General features: G+C 44.7%; 1 protein-coding gene across 3 annotated transcripts in view; it reads right to left on the reverse strand.

The window, feature by feature from the left end:
* Positions 1–17,822, reverse strand: part of LOC138481401 (serpin B6-like) — a 178,743-nt gene that overhangs the window by 22,360 nt on the left and 138,561 nt on the right. For all 3 annotated transcript variants that reach the window (XM_069613536.1, XM_069613534.1, XM_069613535.1), the window contains exon 6: positions 10,076–10,243. In XM_069613536.1, coding sequence (XP_069469637.1) covers positions 10,076–10,243 — 168 coding nt within the window. The remainder of the gene's footprint in view (positions 1–10,075; positions 10,244–17,822) is intronic.

Raw genomic sequence — 17,822 nt, forward strand, 5'->3', positions numbered from 1 at the left:
TGAATTTGACTGAACAGGAATTACTTGACTGAACAGGAATTACTCTTTCCTGCCTAGTTGGTGTTTACCATGCTCTTCTAACCCATGGTTCTGTGCATAGACAAGCCTGGAGAGCTGCTACACTAGAACACAAGGTCTGCCTGCACAGCAACTGTTGGACCATAGGTCAAGAGTTGCAATTGGTCAAACAGTGGAGTCTATGTTCTAGTAGGCATAAGGGCATTCACACTAAGGCACAGGTCAAAATTGGACCCAGTGACGAATGTCGTACCTGTTTCAGCAGCACTCCAAAGGCCTACTTCTTCATAAGTATCAACTCCTGGCTGCTCTGTGCATGGTTCTGCAACTCACCAGTAGCTGGATAGCCCTCGTCACTCCAGCTAATAGGCAGTTCGAGCACAGGCCCTCGGAATGTTGGGTAACAATGGGAGGCCACAGAGCAGCTGCCCAAGGCAGATGGCCAGGAGGTACATATCAGCCCAGTCGCAGCAACAGAACCTATACTCTGAGCAGCACAGAGGGGGCAGCACAGAGGGGGCATTTAAAGGTAGTCCGTAAGATATGCTAGTGGAAAATACCCCCGATTCCCTTTGAATGCTGCAGTGCCTACTTTAAATTTGTTGTTGGGACAGGTGGTAGGGTCTATAAATTGGCTTAATCTTCCAGGACCGCTTTCCTTGTATGGCCGCTGACCCCTTCCCCCCCTGCCCCCCAGCACAGTGGACCACCTGGCCGCTGTGTATTATTAGGACTTCTCTTTCGCATATCTTGGCACATGTTAGAATAGGTATAAGGGTACAAATCTCAGGTAGAGACCAGATGACAATTGCTCTTAATGTTGGGTTTGTTAATTCATCGAAGTGAAATAGAAACATTAAGAATAGATTAACAAGGTGTGGCCGATGCTTTCAGAAGGCGCAGTTACAAAATAAAGGGTCAAGTGGCACCCTGACTTGGAAGCACCTGTGTAGCTTGCTTAAGCTTTGGTAGCACTGTCCCCATTCTAAGTTTGCTGGTAAAACTCTGGTAATACCGTTGCACCGGTATTACCGTTTCCGGCAGGGCGACCGCCGGAAATACCGGCGCATTGCAAATCCTTGGGCGCATGCACAGCCCCCTTCTGGAAACGGTAATACTAGCCTCACAGTATTACTGGCTTTTACAGCAATCTGCCGGTATTACCAGAAGATATGTGCCGGTAACACTGGTACCTTAACTACCGGAATAAGCGTCACTGACAGAACCGGAAGCACGCCGGTGGCCATCTTGAAAGACACTATCCACTCTGACCAAACCAACCAGTTAGATCTTTATTACAGTATTTTTGAAGAACATATTGGGCTGAAAGGTTTGTTTGAATCTTCATATTGACACTTTTAGTTTTACACACACTTGCCCTGTCTGTCTCACTTATGTGTTAAGCCCGCCATTCACACATGGTCCCGCCCATTTACTATGTTATAATAATGGCCCCCAACGCAGCAGTGACTCCATCAACGTGGTCCCCCAACAACCTGTATGCCTCCTCCTGTTCTCTTCAAATCCCCAGCCCCTCCCACTCTGTGTCCATGGTACTTCTGCCACGACCAAGGAAAAAATGACAATCTTTTTGGTCAGTGGCTATATTTGCAGTCATATGTGTGTTGGGTGGGAGGGCTTTTCTGGGTGCAGTTGACATTCAACATGCACCAAACTATCAGCTATTAGCATCCGGTAGTTTTCAGCTGTCCAGGGATTCTGGCCTCAGCCCAGTTCACCTGACGTGCATCATTCTTTAGCTGATGGGCATTACCCTGACAGGCAAAAGATCTGGGTGGTCCCACTCTGCACATCATGGGTTCAGGGTAGGGTTAAACCTGAAACTCCTCTCAGCTGTGGTTTTCAAATGTCAAGCAGATATTTCTTTTCACCAAACTGTTAATTCCTCTGCTAGCGTTTTAGGTTAGATTTTCATATTTATGATAAGTCTTCATCACCTGTGAGACCCTCAGCACTTTTTGCTGGACGGATTAATTTTCTATTCCCCCCCCCCCACTCACCCTTTGACTCTTTCCATCGAGTCATTTTTGTGATTCTCTATACTTTATTTTTGGAATCATACTTTCCTTTAACTTTTTGGGCATCTACATTTTATTAATGCAGCACATGATATGATATGATATGATATGGCATTTATAACGCACCTATACCCAAGTGTTTGGAGGCACGACGAGGCAAGGGAGGGGGAACAGAGGGAAGACAGACAATGATCTTACTAGGCCAGGTGTCATTCAGATTGCGCAAGTGCATGGGAAGGGGAAAAGTGCGAGGGGGAAGGGAGAGGGGAAAGTGCAGTACATGGGAGAGGGGAAGGTGCAGTACATGCGATAGTAGAATAAATAAGATAAATAAACGGCCGGATGGTGGCAAGTGCGAGGAAGAGCAGAGCATAAGTGCTGGTGGGGGGACTGTAGGGATACAGAATACAGTCCCCAGGTGCGTTGGGTTGCCAGGGAGGCAGTGCAGGTGTGCAAATGGCGGGGCCTGGGCCCAAGGTCACAAAGGGTGGCCAGGTAGCCAGTGCAGTTTCAGCCAGGGAGACGGGGAGAGAAAGCAGAAGCAAAGAGGAAGGTTTTGAGGTGCTTCCGGAACCGGAGATGGTTCTCCTCAAGTTTCAGGGAGGCAGGAAGGCTGTTTCAGAGGGAGGCCACTGCCGAGGAGAGTGATCTACCAACAACTTGTTGCTTGGAGAAGCGACGGACCCTGAGGGAGTTGGAGGCGGATGAGCGAAGAGCTCGAGAAGGAAGATATTTGGGAAGAGAGAGAGTTGAAGGTATTGCGGCCCCAGGCCCCAGAAGGCCTTGTGGACAATGCAAAGGGGTTTGAACTTAATCCTTGCAGCCACTGGGAGCCAGTGCAGAGATTTCAGTCCTGGAGAGATACGATCCCTGGGCTTGAGGCCAAGGACAAGTCTTGCAGTCCTGTTCTGGATAAGTTGCAGAGGGCGGAGAGTGGAGGCAGGCAGACTTAGATAGCACTTTATGTGCACTGTTGCTGGGTGTCAGGGATAATTCTCATTTCTGTGCTATTTCCCTTCACCCTTAGAGAGCCCGAGCTCTTTTGCTGGACATTAGGACTTTTTCATTTTAATCCTGGAGTGATTGAGACCTTTGTTTCACTCTCTCATGTGTTTTAACCTGCTTTGGATTATGTGTTTCCACATAAAAAATTGTATGTTACCATCACTACTTTAAACGGCTGGTGGCAGTGGTTTAATGTTCCTACCATTGTGCTTTTCTACCGCAGGCCGAATCCTCAGCTGAAGTATAGCACCCATGGGCGACCATTTTGTCAAAAGGGCCCCAGTATTTTTTCGCCATTTTCTGTTTGTGAGCACTTTCTTGGATTTTACTCTGTGCGCTGAGCCAGGTTTGAGCCCTTTGTTCATTTTGCCTTTGGCGGCTTCAGCCCTGAAGCCCGCCTCTGGCTCCAGTGTATCTGGAAAGGCAGGATGTGAGGGAGGTTCCCGAAAACGCCCCTGTCCTTGGTCTCTAGGAATGCCTGAATGCAACCAGTCCTGATTGGCTGGCTGTCTATCCTTTCAGGACAGCCACCCTGCTGTGTGATTGACAGTCTAGGCTGTGCATGAATGGGAGAAACCTGGTTACAAGGCGAGGGTTTTGGGACTTGAGTCAGTCGGCCACTGGGAGAAACACCCGATGAAGAAACCGTGAATGAAGCTTTCTGCATCCTACTGGACCTTTTGAATTGCCCAGTGAAGCCCTGCTGCTGTGCTGAAACTCATTTTTCTGATCGACAAGAGAAGCTCTGGGGAAGGGATGACTTTTTCCCCTTGGGCTAGTGGCACCAACTAACCCAGAGATTAAGTCCACTGGACCATTTTCCCTGATTGGCTGTACTTCTTAGCTGTTGCAAGAACCGAGTGCCAGGGGTTGAGAAATCCGTAGTCGAGTGCAATGTCTACAAACCGGCCAGAAGCTCCAGGAGTCTCCCAAGGACCCTCCAGAAGCAGGACGACCCAAGCTAGAGTGCCCTCACCAGAGTCCAGGGTGCCCAACCGGTATCCAAGATCCGTGGTGGTGCTGTTTACCAAGCACTGAAACCGCGAAATGCCACTGATACGAAAAGAGCCGTAGCTGCAGACGACCTCCAAATTGCTGCCGCAGGAGCTCTCCAGACGTCCTCCCTCTTGTCCCCACGACTGAGGCTCAGGATCCCAGGTGCTGCAGTGCTGCACCAGGACAGAATCCAGCTGGACCACTCTTCTTCAAACCAGAGGTACTGTTTAGAATTGGGGTACTTACCTCAGTGTCTTTTTAAGCTGTGTTTTTCTCAGTTGAGACTTGCATTGGCTTACCTTAGAATTGATTCCAACTATGCTTTTCACAGGCTTAACAGCTTGTGATCCTACAAGTGATTTCTACAAAACTCGAACTTTGTGCAAGACATGCATCTAAGAAGCGTCTCTGCTCCATAGATTGTGCTCCAATTGACTTTGGCTGTCCTGGCTCCCTGCAGACCCTTCTAGTCCATTGACTGATATGTCTGTCCCTCGTAGGTGGTAACTTGTCCTAAACTGTTATTGCTGGGAAAGGCTTGTCTAGACTTCCTTGGAAGATTTAAGTATACTCACATGCCCTGAGAACCGGTTTAACCTTTTTCCTTCTTTTAACCTTTCCTTTATGCAACCTCAGAATCTGAAAAGTATAACTAGTGATATATAAATGCCATTACTGTCCTTGTGAATGAAGTTATCGCCGGGTGTAAAAAGCATCCACTAACTTGTGAAGATTCTGGAAAAGTGTTTGAAATTATATTTGATTGTTACATATCTTGCCCTTTTTTAAGAACGCTATTTAAAAATTGATGTTAAATAAATATGTATAACTGAAACCTTGAGTATAAGTGTTACTTGGATACTTGTATTTGTGAATTTGATTGCTACAGCTCACATTTACCCCTCTTGAGATAGGCCTGGTAGCTCCGTCAAACTACCAACTTGTCTAGTACAGGTGGGTTAGCTCATACCAAGCAGATAAGTGTTGTGTGGTCTCACACAGGGTTACCAAATCAATTCTTACCCAACACTGGGGGGCCCCTTTGGCTTCCCTTTTTATTTTCTCTTGGGTTCCTTGTGAGAACTAATGTTCCCAAGGGTATATGGATCATTTGTATCCTTCCTACAATTTCCATTGTGAGATCAGCACACCCCACCCTATGTGGAGAGCTGGGGATACATGGTATCCCTTTTCTCGCTGGTTCTGTAACATTTCTGTTACAGCGCTTACTTACCTCGCAGAACACATTCTAAAGGGCAGAGAGAGATATTTGTATCCTCTCTACGCTTTATATTGTGGATCAGCACACCCCACCTTATGTGGAGTACTGAGTGGATCCACGGTATCCCTTTTCTATCCAGAAGCAAGATTCCACTCCTTGAAGTGCCCTCACCAGAGTGCTAGACCGAGTCGATCAGACGACAACCGTTCTTCATCTGGTACTTTCAAAAGGGCGCCAAATTCACAGAGCCACAAGAAGCACCGAAGAATCATCTGCTGCAATTTCCCATTCTTTCGTCATCATGACCAAGAATCCATAAACCGGGTCCTGTGCTGCTGCATCATGAAGACGTCCATCTGCAAGCACTTCTTCACTGCTGAGGTACGGTGTGGCTTGAGGTAATACTTACCTAAAGTCTTTGTGCCGCTCCTTTGTGGCTAGGGTGGTGTTTTGTGTAATTGGGAGTTCGCTCATACCGTTTGCCCAGGTCCAATGCTGGAATGCATCTAGGGAGCCTTATTCGAAGTCCCTAAACACTTCTACCAACTGAACCTTTGAATTGTGTTCCACTATTCTAGAAAGAAACATTGTTAGTAGAACTGTATTATTGCTTGAAACAGAATAAGTAACAGTTTACTACCAATAGGGTCTGCTTACCTTGAATTGCCTACAGCCACTCTTAAAAACAAAAAAAAACAAAAAAAAAAGTACAAAAATGTGGTTTTACTCACCTTGAATTGCATACTGCTATTTTAAATGTGTTGTATACTTTGGTTTACTTAGCATTAGTATTGTGTTGGTTTTTATATTGTGTTTATGACTTATAATAGTACTTACCTTTCCAAACAATTCTCTTTGCCTGTGTACATATAAAACAAACCATTATGGTTACAATATATCAGTGTATATGTGTTTTGTTGGACCATATGTATGCTACAAGTTCTTTGTACCTTCCTACAGCTCTCTCCTCCTACGATAAGCCTGACTGCTCTGCAATAGCTACCTCTTTACTTAGTGCTACAGGCCTGTTGGAGTTTCTGTATTGCCCAAGGTATAGTTTTATAAAGTCCTTTTGGGTGAACTTTAGAAAAACTGTCCTAACACAGCCTCCAAAGCTGCTACACCTAGCCCCTCTACACACCACTACTTGATGCACAATGTGTAAAATGTATCTGTTAGATTAAAAGAGTGTGAGTGACAGAGCATGAATGAGACAACCCTAGTGGCCTGCAGAAGTCCAGTGAGGAGAGTGAAGAAGGCTATGACCAGTGAGAGCCTTCTGCTGAAGGAGAGAAGAGAAGGGAAAATGGTGCCCCCTGAACACTTAAAAATGTTATTTGTTTTGATATGCTATATCCACTATCCAGACAGTTACTGCTTGGGTCAAACAACTTGTGGCTGTATTACGTCTGTGACAAGGATCAAAAGATCAAAGAAACTCAATTCCAGTGTCCTCTTCTAATTTTTCCTCCCCATTGAAGTTTGTCCTGGTGAGCTTTACGCATCGACAAGCGCTTTTACACATGAAAATAACATTGAGCACAAGGCTCCAATCTTCGTAGGGCAGGACTTCTTACGTTAGGAATATCCATTTCTGGAGTTGGCCATTGTGATAAAGTTTGTTAGCCTTCCATCCTTACAGGTTTTGGCGGGAATGTGCACTTTACCACATTGACCGAAAAGTGACTGTATTTATATTTTACCTAGTGTGTGTTTAAGTAGTAGTATTACTGTGTTCTTCATTATTCACATGTGTTTGTTCTGGGTCTAATAAGTTGATATACTACTGTCTAAGGGTAAGTCTTGTCATCCTACTGTGCGTGCTCATCCAATACCTCAGATCACCCCCATTACTCCTGAGACTTAGCCTTGACTGCTCTCCAAGCTACCTTGAATTGTCCTGGCTAAGTATTCCCTGTTTCACTAAACAAGGGTGGCCTCCTGAGCCTCTGTTTACTTGAGCAGAGTTCAACAATCTATTCTAACAGTATGTTACGCCAGGAAAAACTAGTATACATTATTTTTAATAGGGGTTTGATATTCCAAGATGGACAGTCTGACACTTACCTATTGTACCCTTTCAAAATACTCCTATGAGAACGTGAAACTGGCCAAATAGTACCAACGATGATTCCTGGCTGCTTTGCATAAAATCAAAGAGCATTTTGTCAACATAACAATTATCATGGATCTTTTTATCTGACAAAAACATTTGTGATAAAAGGGTTGAGGGCATGAATCACCAAGTACACAATGCACACTTAGTTTGGTGTTCATTTATTTTTTTTTACAAATCTCACCTCAACACTATAATGTTTCTAACCATGAACCATATACAGCCTCCAGAGTTGGACAAGAGGATAAAATGGCTGCAATACGTTTCTTCTCCCCAAAACTGGGAGCCTGTCAGCATTTTAGAAGAGGAGGTGCTGGGAGGGGAAGCAGTGGCTCAGAGCAAGGATGTCTGCGTGTATGGGGTTGGGAGCATGCCCTGTCCCCAGAGACAGAGTGATTCTTACAGAATTCTATATAAAGGATTTATTTAAAACACTATCTTCTTGAACCATTAATGTTTTAATGGCATGCAGTAAGATTTCTGAAAAGAAAATACTACATAAATAGTGAAAAAGAACAGGTGATTCTATTATTCAATCTTGAAGACTCAGACTTTAGTATATCATTGACCATTTATAGTTTCATACGAGATCTGAACTACACTAGTTAGAGCCATACAGTACAACCGCACCACAATTCTTAGGGAGCCCCTAAATAATTTTGCTTTCTTGGACTAATCTTTTAGCCTGTTACTCTGTTATTAGGCTCTTCTGAGTCCCACTGAAACGGTTTGAACATTGGAGTGACATTCTTTGTGTCTGTGCGCTCCTGGGCATGTGTATGTGTTTTGGCATTCCGAGACATTTTCACTCCCAAGCCATAGGTCCCTTTGGGTCCCCTTTTACTGTCAGGGCAATTCTCATTGCCCAGATTCTTATAATGGGTATGGACAGGTGCAGCCTTACGTTTCTCTGTTTGGCTTGCATAGGAGCCATGTTGGCCATTCCTACATTTGCCATGGTCACATTTAAAATGGTATTTTTGTTTCTTAAGTCCAGTAGCCTAGCAACTGGGACTTTAGGGTGAGGGCCCTTTTGCATTTCAATAGAGTGCCCGACAGCTTCTGCTTGAGGGGTACCCACTTTCTGCCTTAGGCTGGGGAGGGGAGACTGCTAAGCACCAGCAAACCACATTCCAAGAGCTTTTGCCCACCAGAAAGACTGGCAAGCTTAGCTACAGTATAGCAAGCTGCTCTGTAATGTGGTCTTGTCCTGCTGGTCCTCCATATATTTGGGTGGAATATTGATGTGTGAAAATGACTGACAGCTCAGGAGAATGAGTTAGTGTTGTGAGCGTTCTGAATGTGTCAGTTAGGGGCCTGAGCTGGAATGAATGACTATGGCCGGTGGGCGGGCGGACACGCACACGCACACCCCCTCCCCCCCTAAAATTCAGTGCGTTTGGGAAGTCATAACTGGCTTAACTCTGCAATCCGTTGATGTCCCCCATAATGCCATTTTGTATGCCATTGTGAATCCCTTCTCTTATAATATATGTGTGTGTTCATGGGCTTTTCAACAGGAAAGAGCCAAGTTAAGCCGGTCATGACTTCCCAAATGCGCTGAATTTTAGGAGCTTTGTTGCGATAAATTTGGGCAGCTTAGCTAAACTTTAGCTAAAGTCTTTTTCAGTGAATTGCAAGGGTTTTGTTATACCATAATTTTTTTTCTGCGCCACTTGACATGGCCTTCGGCCATACCCACTGTATATTTTGCAATACTACTACACAGCCATACTACCTGGTAGTCCGAGGATCAGACGTGTATTAATTGGTTAATGAAGTGTAGTGCCGCCATCTATCATGCCTAGCTGAGAGGTGTTGATATACAAAATATAGCAAACAAAGATAGATAATCACGTAAACAAATACAGTACCAATTTAATATGCCCCAGTCTAACCGTTCAATCTAGTTTTCTGTCATGCGAGGTGTCAAGGAACAGCAAATAAAGTATTGAGAATATATTTCTACTTGAAATGAACCATCCTCAAGTAGGATTTGAACTTGTTGGGGAGGCGAATTAACATCTAAAGAATTTCTCATGGCAGACTGTTACACAAATGGGACCCTTTCATATTTTAAGGACATGCATGCAAGTTAATTTTGAAAAATGGGATTTATACTGAGGGTCTTTGCTGGAATGCAGTGGACAGCCAGGGATGCAATCCTCAGCTGCTCTAATGATTATTTTCCAGACTAAAGCCACAATCTTTAACTGGATTTGATAGTACATAGGAAGCCAATTCTACTCCCCTTAAAATGACGCACAAAAAAACGACATTGCAAGTGCAAATACTTGCTGCCTTAGTGTAAGGTTATGTTTGGGGATGTGGTTCGGGATAGTGTAAGGTTAGGTTTGGGGTCAAGAGGTTACAGGGCAGGGGGAAGATTATGGGGTAGAAAAGAAGGAGGGTGCAGGGGGTCACCCCCGTGCAATGACAAAGTAGATTTCTGGCAAAGTGATTGCACAAAAAGTGCTGGTGAAGTAAATGCTGGTAAATTAAAGATGTATCCCTTTAGACATTAGCAAGACTGTAGCATTATGAGTAACATTCTCCCATTACAAGCTTAACAAAGAGCTCAAACATACACATGAATGTATTCAGGTCAAGTTGACAAGCGACACCTGATCTGCGTGTACTTTCCTCCACATACCCCACCACATATCGCCCGTGTCTTACCTTTTCCAGGCCTGTGGAGTCATCATTGATGTCCTTGGGAAGCAGAATGATCATGCTCAGCTCTTGATCGTCATACGGCAGCTCAATGACTTGCATCTCCTGTTCCGAGATATGGGTCATGGGATATTTCCCCTTCCTAAACATCATCTGTACAGGCTTCGTTTCATTCTACAAACAAAAACAAAACAGCACTTAGGCTGTACTAAACAACCTTATCTTTAGATTTGAAAAACATTGTTGTCCGAGCATCTGGAAACTGCTTCAGAAGCGTACTTGAGACTACATGAATTTGACATTAAGTTTCAAAAGGTGAAAATTATTTCTAATAACCTAATGTAAATAAATATGTGTGTGTTGCAGGTCATCCTGTATTTTTATACAGATTCAGAAAGCATTACTGCCCACAAATGAAGGAATTCCCTATCACAGCCCCTTCATTTATAGATAAAAATGATCGAGGATGATTCCCAAAGTGGGTGCATGTGGGCAACTCTAATGTGCACATTCCCAACCACTTTGCTTTGGAAGTACATTGCACAGTTGGCCATTCCGGGATGCATTTCCACTCATGAAAAAGTGCATACCGATTCATAAACAAGATGTAATATTCTACTCTGCACCAGTTTGAAAAAGGCGCAGTGGAACATACAATGCACAGAAGAGCTATTCCTGACCCTTCTGTCCATTGTACAGCAGGGGTGCAAACTGTCTCTACCGCCAAATACATGCCTAGCTCTAACATTGTTGTTACATTTCCATGTTTCACAAAGGCTGTATCCTCGCAATATCCTCTGAGCAATGTGACAGACCAACGGAACACATGATACCACAAATGACACTTAGGCCCTCATTATGAGTTTGGCAGTATTCCAGGAGGAAATACGCCCAAATACGCCAAATGGAACTACGGTTACTGAAACTTGGTCCCGACGATTTACCGCAGAAAGTGGTGGTAGGCGTGTTAAGACCCATTTTATGAGTCCATAGAACTATGGGGATTTCGGTCGAATTACCACAGACGGTAATTCCACTGATTTTTGACAGTAACAAGGATGTTTTCCCTCCAACTTTTGGTTGGAGTAAATCTACCACCACAGCACCAAACTCACAGTTCAGCGGTGTGCTAATGCAGCAGTAATTTGCTGGTAATAGAATTACCACCCCATTGCCACCATTTTTTCCTGCACTGCCGCCGCATAAGGAGGCCCTAATCTGGATGTATAAGTAAATAGGTGGCGGTTGCGACTAACATGTATAGCAACAAAGGGATTATATACATGTACATACAGGAATACAAGTTATTCCTCTCTAGATTTAAACATTGACAGGTTAAGCTAAATGGAAAGATTCCCAATTGTGTAGGGTTTCTCTCAGATCTGGTGGAATGGCGTTTCACGTTCTAGGCACTGCTGCAAAGAAGGTGCCTTTGCTGACCTGGGTAAGCTTTGATATTGGCATCAATACCAGCAAATTGGTGTCATTGGATCTAAGTGCTCTCGTCATTCGCGCTTCTGCTGGGTATTGTGGGATAATCCCTACCAGGCATTTGTTTGTTATTACCAATAGGCGATACCCCATTCTGGCATCAATAAGGAGACAGTGTCGTTTTTTTCTTGCTTTTGTTATATGATATCTTCTTTTCAGACCCATTGCCCTCACTGCACAGTTTTGAATTACTTGTAGTCTCCTTTGCATAAACTAATCAGAGGACTACTGCAATAATCGAATTTTGTACAGATAATAGCTCTGGCTACTGTCTCAACTTTTTTTTCCGCATTTTCGCAATATACAGTCGTATCTGTGAAAGTAGCTTAACATAGTACACTGACGCAGAGACCAGGCTATTCACCCGAGCATGCATTTAGATTTTGATCCAGGTATATCCCTAAAGTTTTAACTCTGTTTTGTGGCGATCTTGCAAGTGCAGATACTCTGGACTAAGCTTCTGTTCTTCGTTTTCTGTACCCGCCATCAGCTCTGATTTTTCATCATGGTGGAGGATAGAATTAAATTCAAGGTAGCCTGTTTGGTCTAGAAGTGCCTGAAGGGGCTTGCCCCGGATTATCTTGCAGAGAAGATCAGCCAGTACCGCCCAACTAGAAAGCTCTGTTCTGTAGATAAACCTTTGATTTGTGTTCCACGGTCGAACTGTGTCTCCAGGGGAGATAGAAGATTTGCAGTGTTTGGGCAAAGAATTTGGAACCAACTCCCACTGGAGATCAGAACATATGGGACTCTGGACCTGGTCAGGAAAAAGTTGAAAACCTTCGTTAGATCAATTCAATCTTGATTATAGTCAAATATCTGTTTCTTTTCATGCTCCAACTTTTAGTTGTGATCTGCGCCCCAATATAGTTTAATTAGTCTGGTGCGCACAAGACATTTTTCAAAATCAAATCATTTAAGGATAAGCCGCTTTTAACCCTCCAGGCTTGGATCATCCCATACACTTTGTTAATGGTACTTGCATCCTCTTCATAGATTCCTGATAGGGGAATAATGCATTGAGTATCATCTGCATAACTGGTCAAGCATATTCCCCCATCTCAATCGTTTCTGAGAAAGAGGAAGACAACGAGAGGCACGCATTTTGTGGAACTCCATATTGCAAATAAGCTGGAGTTGCTTCTGCACTGTTGCTACAGACCCATATCAATCTGTTGTCCAGAAAGGACTTTATGCATGCTGCTGCACTGTCAGAAAACCTCTGAAGGATAGAGTGCCCAGCATTCTCATTCCTCTGGGCCACAATTCCATGGTTGCACAGGTCTCCAATGACTGGTTTCTGGTCCATTCAGCCTCTGTGCACCAGTCTCTGGTTTCTCGGCTGTAAGCCACACTCCTTTCCTCCAGGATGCTGGCGCAGGAGCGTCTACTGCTCAGACATGCTCCAACTCAGCCCTTCATAGGCTCGATGCTCTGCTTCCACATGAATCTACGTCTCCTCTCTTGAACTGGGCCCTCTAATTAGTGTAATTATTCCATTGTCCGTTTCTTCGCATGCGCTGGTGGTCTCTGGTGTTAGAAAAGGCCAAGCAGCCATTTTCACTTCAGGAGAAAGTCCTACCCCTACCGCTCGCCACTGTTCTTCCTGCCATGGTTCTTCTCGGCAGCTCGCTTCTCCCAATTGCTGCATACGTGGTTAGGGGCTTGCGATTAGTCAATGGGGATACATGCTTTTATATGCGACCACAAGGCTGCACTTTGCATCTTGCCTGCCTCCCGACGCCAGTTGTATCCGGCAGCTTTCCCTCCCAAAGCACTGTGTATGTTGCGACTGCTATGTGTGGGAGAATCTTGTCATGTGTGCCCAGGTATTCGTGCTGCCATACAGGATCCCAACAAAGGCACCCACCCTGAAGTAGTCTTGCATTAGGATCTTTCCGAAATCCCCCTGCAACTGCAACCTTTTTCTGGTGTGCTGCTCTTAGTAGCCCATAATTCTATAAGTGCAGAGGGGATTCCATCACCCTGAAAGTGTGCTGTGGAGTCGGCTGTCAGAACAGTCAGCATGAAAAGCAACCTTGTAAGTGGGGTCTCTAATGGATGCTTTCCTTTAACATAACATAACATTAAAGTAACAGTGTCTAGTGTTAGGTTTACAGGCTTACCCTTATATTTCCATACATCCGTCAGATAAATTAAGGCGTTTCCAAATTCTATGACCTCAGGATCCAAGCTGCTAAGTCAGTTGTATGAGGTTGAGGGTGTAGAATTTGTCCTCGACTCTTTGACAACATGTTGTTACAGGCTGTCAGCTTTATTGGTGGACAAATGAACAGTTTCAGGAGTACTATGTTTGGAGCTCCGACATTGGGGCTATTAGGATAATTGTTAAGTACTTCTGGTGCATCTTACAGATTAAACGGTTCAAGAGTTGGGGGGGTGGAGGAGGTCGGGGGGGGGGTCACAGTGGAAAAGCGTAAGCCAAGATCCCTGACCAGCTGATCCACAGTACGTTCCCCAGGAACCCCTTGTGTGGGAACCTGGATGTTGCAACCTTGGCATTTTGCATTTTTTATTGTACCAAAGATTGACCTCTGGTTGTCCCCATCGAGTAGAAATGTCTTTTAGAATGTCCCAACATATTTCCCATTCATGTCCTAGAGGTTGATTTCTGCCTAGTGTTTCTGCTAGGCAATTGTGTTCTCCTGGAACATGTTGTGTCTGGAGGTATATTCCCCTTTGAAGACACCATTCCCAAATCGTTTGAGTCCCATGTTGTTGGTTGATGTAAAACATGGCCGTTGTACAGTCTGTTGTAATTAGCACATTCTTCTTCTTCAAGTTGTGTTGCAACACTTGAAGTGCTTTGTAAACTGCTATTGGTTCCAGAACATTTATGTGCTGATTTGAAAAGGGACGAGACCATGTTCCCTCCGCTGCACTCTGTAGGCAACGGGCTACACACCCTGATAGGGATGCATCTGTTGTGATTGTGAGATGGTTGACAAATAGTTGCTTCTAAACAGGTTTTCTTTTGTCCATCATTTTAGCGCTCAACACTACAGTTTGTGAACATCCCAATTCCCTTCTGCCTGAGACCACTGTTTCGCTAACCACTCTTGCATTGGACGCACGTTTAGCGTGGCATGCGCCACAATGAAGATGCAGTACGTCATCATGCCGAACAGCAGCATTACCTTTCTGTTGTCGACCGGCAAAGTAACTACAGATTTTTTTCTGTAGGTTTTCCCTTGTGTGCATTACTGCTCCCAAAAACTGTTTTTGCTGACTGTGGACTAAACTGAATTCCTTTTCGTTGATGGAAAATCCCAGCTGCTGCAGAAGATTGATAAGTCTTCTGGGTATGTTTGCAACACAGCTCTGGTGTCTCTCCTGTTACTAGCCAGGGTACACTGGAATGATGTCTCTGCTTAGGTGCATTGCCAGTACCTTTGTGAGTATTTGAGGGGTGGATACCTTAAGTACTTTGGATGTGCTGGCAGTATTGAAATATGAAAGTATGCATCTTTCATATCCAGCATTGCCATGAAGTCTCCCTTTTTGAGCAGAGGAATGACTTCTTGTAACGTTGTCATTCTGACCTTTTGGGGTTTGGCACATGTATTTGCCGGCCTTAGATTGAGCACCAGTCTGTTTTGTCTTTCTTTGGATCAAGGAGTACACAAGTACACAAATACCCTTGTTTACCTGTAAAAGCGGAACCAGTTATATGGCTCCTTTTTGTAAAATGGTTTTTGTTTCTGCTTGTAGAATCTGCAGATGGTCTAACAGCATCCTTTTGTGTCTGAGGTAGATCACATGGTTTTTGCATACATTCCACAAAATACCAATTCAATTTCTGACAGTTGACAACACCCACTTTTCTGGTGTGATCCCCTCACATGCGTGGGCGAATAATGTTACGCAACCCCTTACTGGGGTGACATGGGAGGGGAACTGGATTTGAGAGTCATTGTTTGGAAGCTGTGGCCGAAACTATGGAGGTTAGGCCTCTAACCCTACTCTTCTAAATTTCCTTGGAAAGTACGATTGAGTTGAAGTCTGCTGTCCCCGATTGGTAAACAATGTGATGGTGCCTGTACCAGAAATGTAGCCCAACTGTGAAGAGGATCTGGGGAAGCTTCGTCTACAAAACCCAACGTGATTATAGTGATGCCCTTTGCTGACATGGTCCAATGGTAATTTGCCCCAAAGTTTTAAGAGTCTCATGATCTTTCTTTGCAGGTTCTAGAGCATTGTCTACCACCTTGCCAAACAAGGCATGGGGCCTCATTACGACCCAGGCGTTAAGGGGTTAACGGCGCCGTTAACCCCTTACCGCCGAATTACGAGGTCCCTTTGCGGGTCCCTACCTTAACGGCTGGTTTTACCAGCCGTTAAGGAAGGGACCCGCAAAGGGACCTTGGAGGTGATTACGGTACCGCAATTTGCGGTACAGTAACTACAGCCTTCCCCATTTCCATTGAGCCCTATGGGGGCAAAAATGGGAATGGGGAAGGGCCAATGGTGAATGGGGAATTACCACCCCGCCAAGCTTGGAATGGGGCGGCAATACCGCCATTCACCATGGCGGAATCGGTAAAATACCGGTGGCATCCATGGCGCTACTAGCGCCATGGTTACCGCCTGGGTCGTAATGAGGCCCATGGTCTTCAATGGGAATGTTTAACAGGGAGGCTTGAGTCTCTGGTCTAAATCCAGAGCCTCTTAACCATGCATGCCTTTTAATGAGAGTGCCTTTGCCAACTATTATTCCAGCTGTTTCTGCAGCATCTAAAGTGTTTTTAATGACAGAATTAGCTATCTGCTTGCGTTCTGCTAAAGCTTTCAGCATCTAGGACCTTTGGGTCTCCTGTACATCATGAGCAAGATCCACTATCTGATCCCACTGTGCCCCGTGGAAGCTGGCCATAAGGACTATTATTAGCAATACACATTCGGTAAGGCACTGATGTGGCTACCTTTTTCCCCGAGAGCGTAAATCTTTTTGTTTTCTTTAGCAGGAGATGCCTCTGGCATTGCTAAAGCCCTTTTACGGGTTGTGGTTTTAGATGGCTTCTGATGTACATAGGATATGTTGGCTCAGTTTAAAGCGCTTCGCAATGTGGGGATTAACGCCTTTGTTAGGGATGAATTGCGATGAATTGGAAAGGGATGGTGTTAACCTTCTTTTGACTGATGCAACATAGTTCATTTCTTCTCATTGAGGATATCATCAACAAAGTCTATATCCTTGTTAGGGAGAATTCTCAGAAATGTACTAATTCCCTTCTACCACAGAGACTCCAAGCACTTTTGCTGGACTCAAGAACTTTAACCTGGAGAGAGCGAGACCTTTTTCCCACTCTCTCATGTATTTTTCTGTGATGTGACCTCTGCGTTTCTTTTGGTTTTAGGAGTCTGACAAACTCCATAGGCATCATCTTTTTACATTGTGGCACACAGCACTTTCAGTGCAGTGGCACAGGGAAGTCTTTCAGATTTCCCAAATGTTTAAAAACCTTCTCTTGGCTAAACTACTGTTTACAGGAGCAGTGAAGTGAAATTAACTTACATTTTTAACTTTCTAGACCCAGCACACACTATCTTACAATAGGGTGCTGGAGGGGTTACATAGTAATCCCTTTGTCTAGTTTCTCATGTAACATTTTTATGTTACCCTTTCTACAATTAATGTCTGGTGGCAGTGGTTTAATTTTTAAGATTGTGCGTTTTTACAGCAGGCTGCGTTCGCAGCTGCAGTAAGGCACCCATGTGTGCCCATTTTGTCAAAATGGCTCGGTCTTCTTTTTTCGCCATTTCTTATTAGAAAGGTCCTTCTTGAGATTCACTATGCACGCCAAACCAGGTTTGGTCCCTTTGTTCATTTTGTCTTTGGCGGGATTCACCGGTGAAGCCCGCCTCTGGCTCCAGAGTGTCTGGTAGGGGCAGGAAGTGAGGGAGGTGGCCGAAACTCCCTGTGCTTAATCCCCTTTGTTACCTGAATGCACCCAAATGTGATTGGCCGGCTGGCTGTTCTTGGAGGACAGCCACACTGCTGTGTGATTGACAGCTAGGCTGGAATGAATGGGAGAAACCTGCATAAAAGGCGAGGCTTTTTGGCTTGGAAGGCAGAGTCAACCACTGGATGAAGGAATCCGAAGAACTAGTAGGAGACGCCTGCTGCATCTCCTGGATCATTGGTTTGCCCGGTGAAGTCCTGCTGCTGTGCTGAAGCTCCAAATTCACTTCAACTAGAGAAGCCCTGCAAGGGCGACTTTTCCCCTTGGGTTGGTGGGGC

The sequence above is a fragment of the Ambystoma mexicanum genome, chromosome 5p, assembly GCF_040938575.1.
Source record: "Ambystoma mexicanum isolate Mex_15411 chromosome 5p, UKY_AmexF1_1, whole genome shotgun sequence".
Classification (NCBI taxonomy): Eukaryota; Metazoa; Chordata; class Amphibia; order Caudata; family Ambystomatidae; genus Ambystoma; species Ambystoma mexicanum.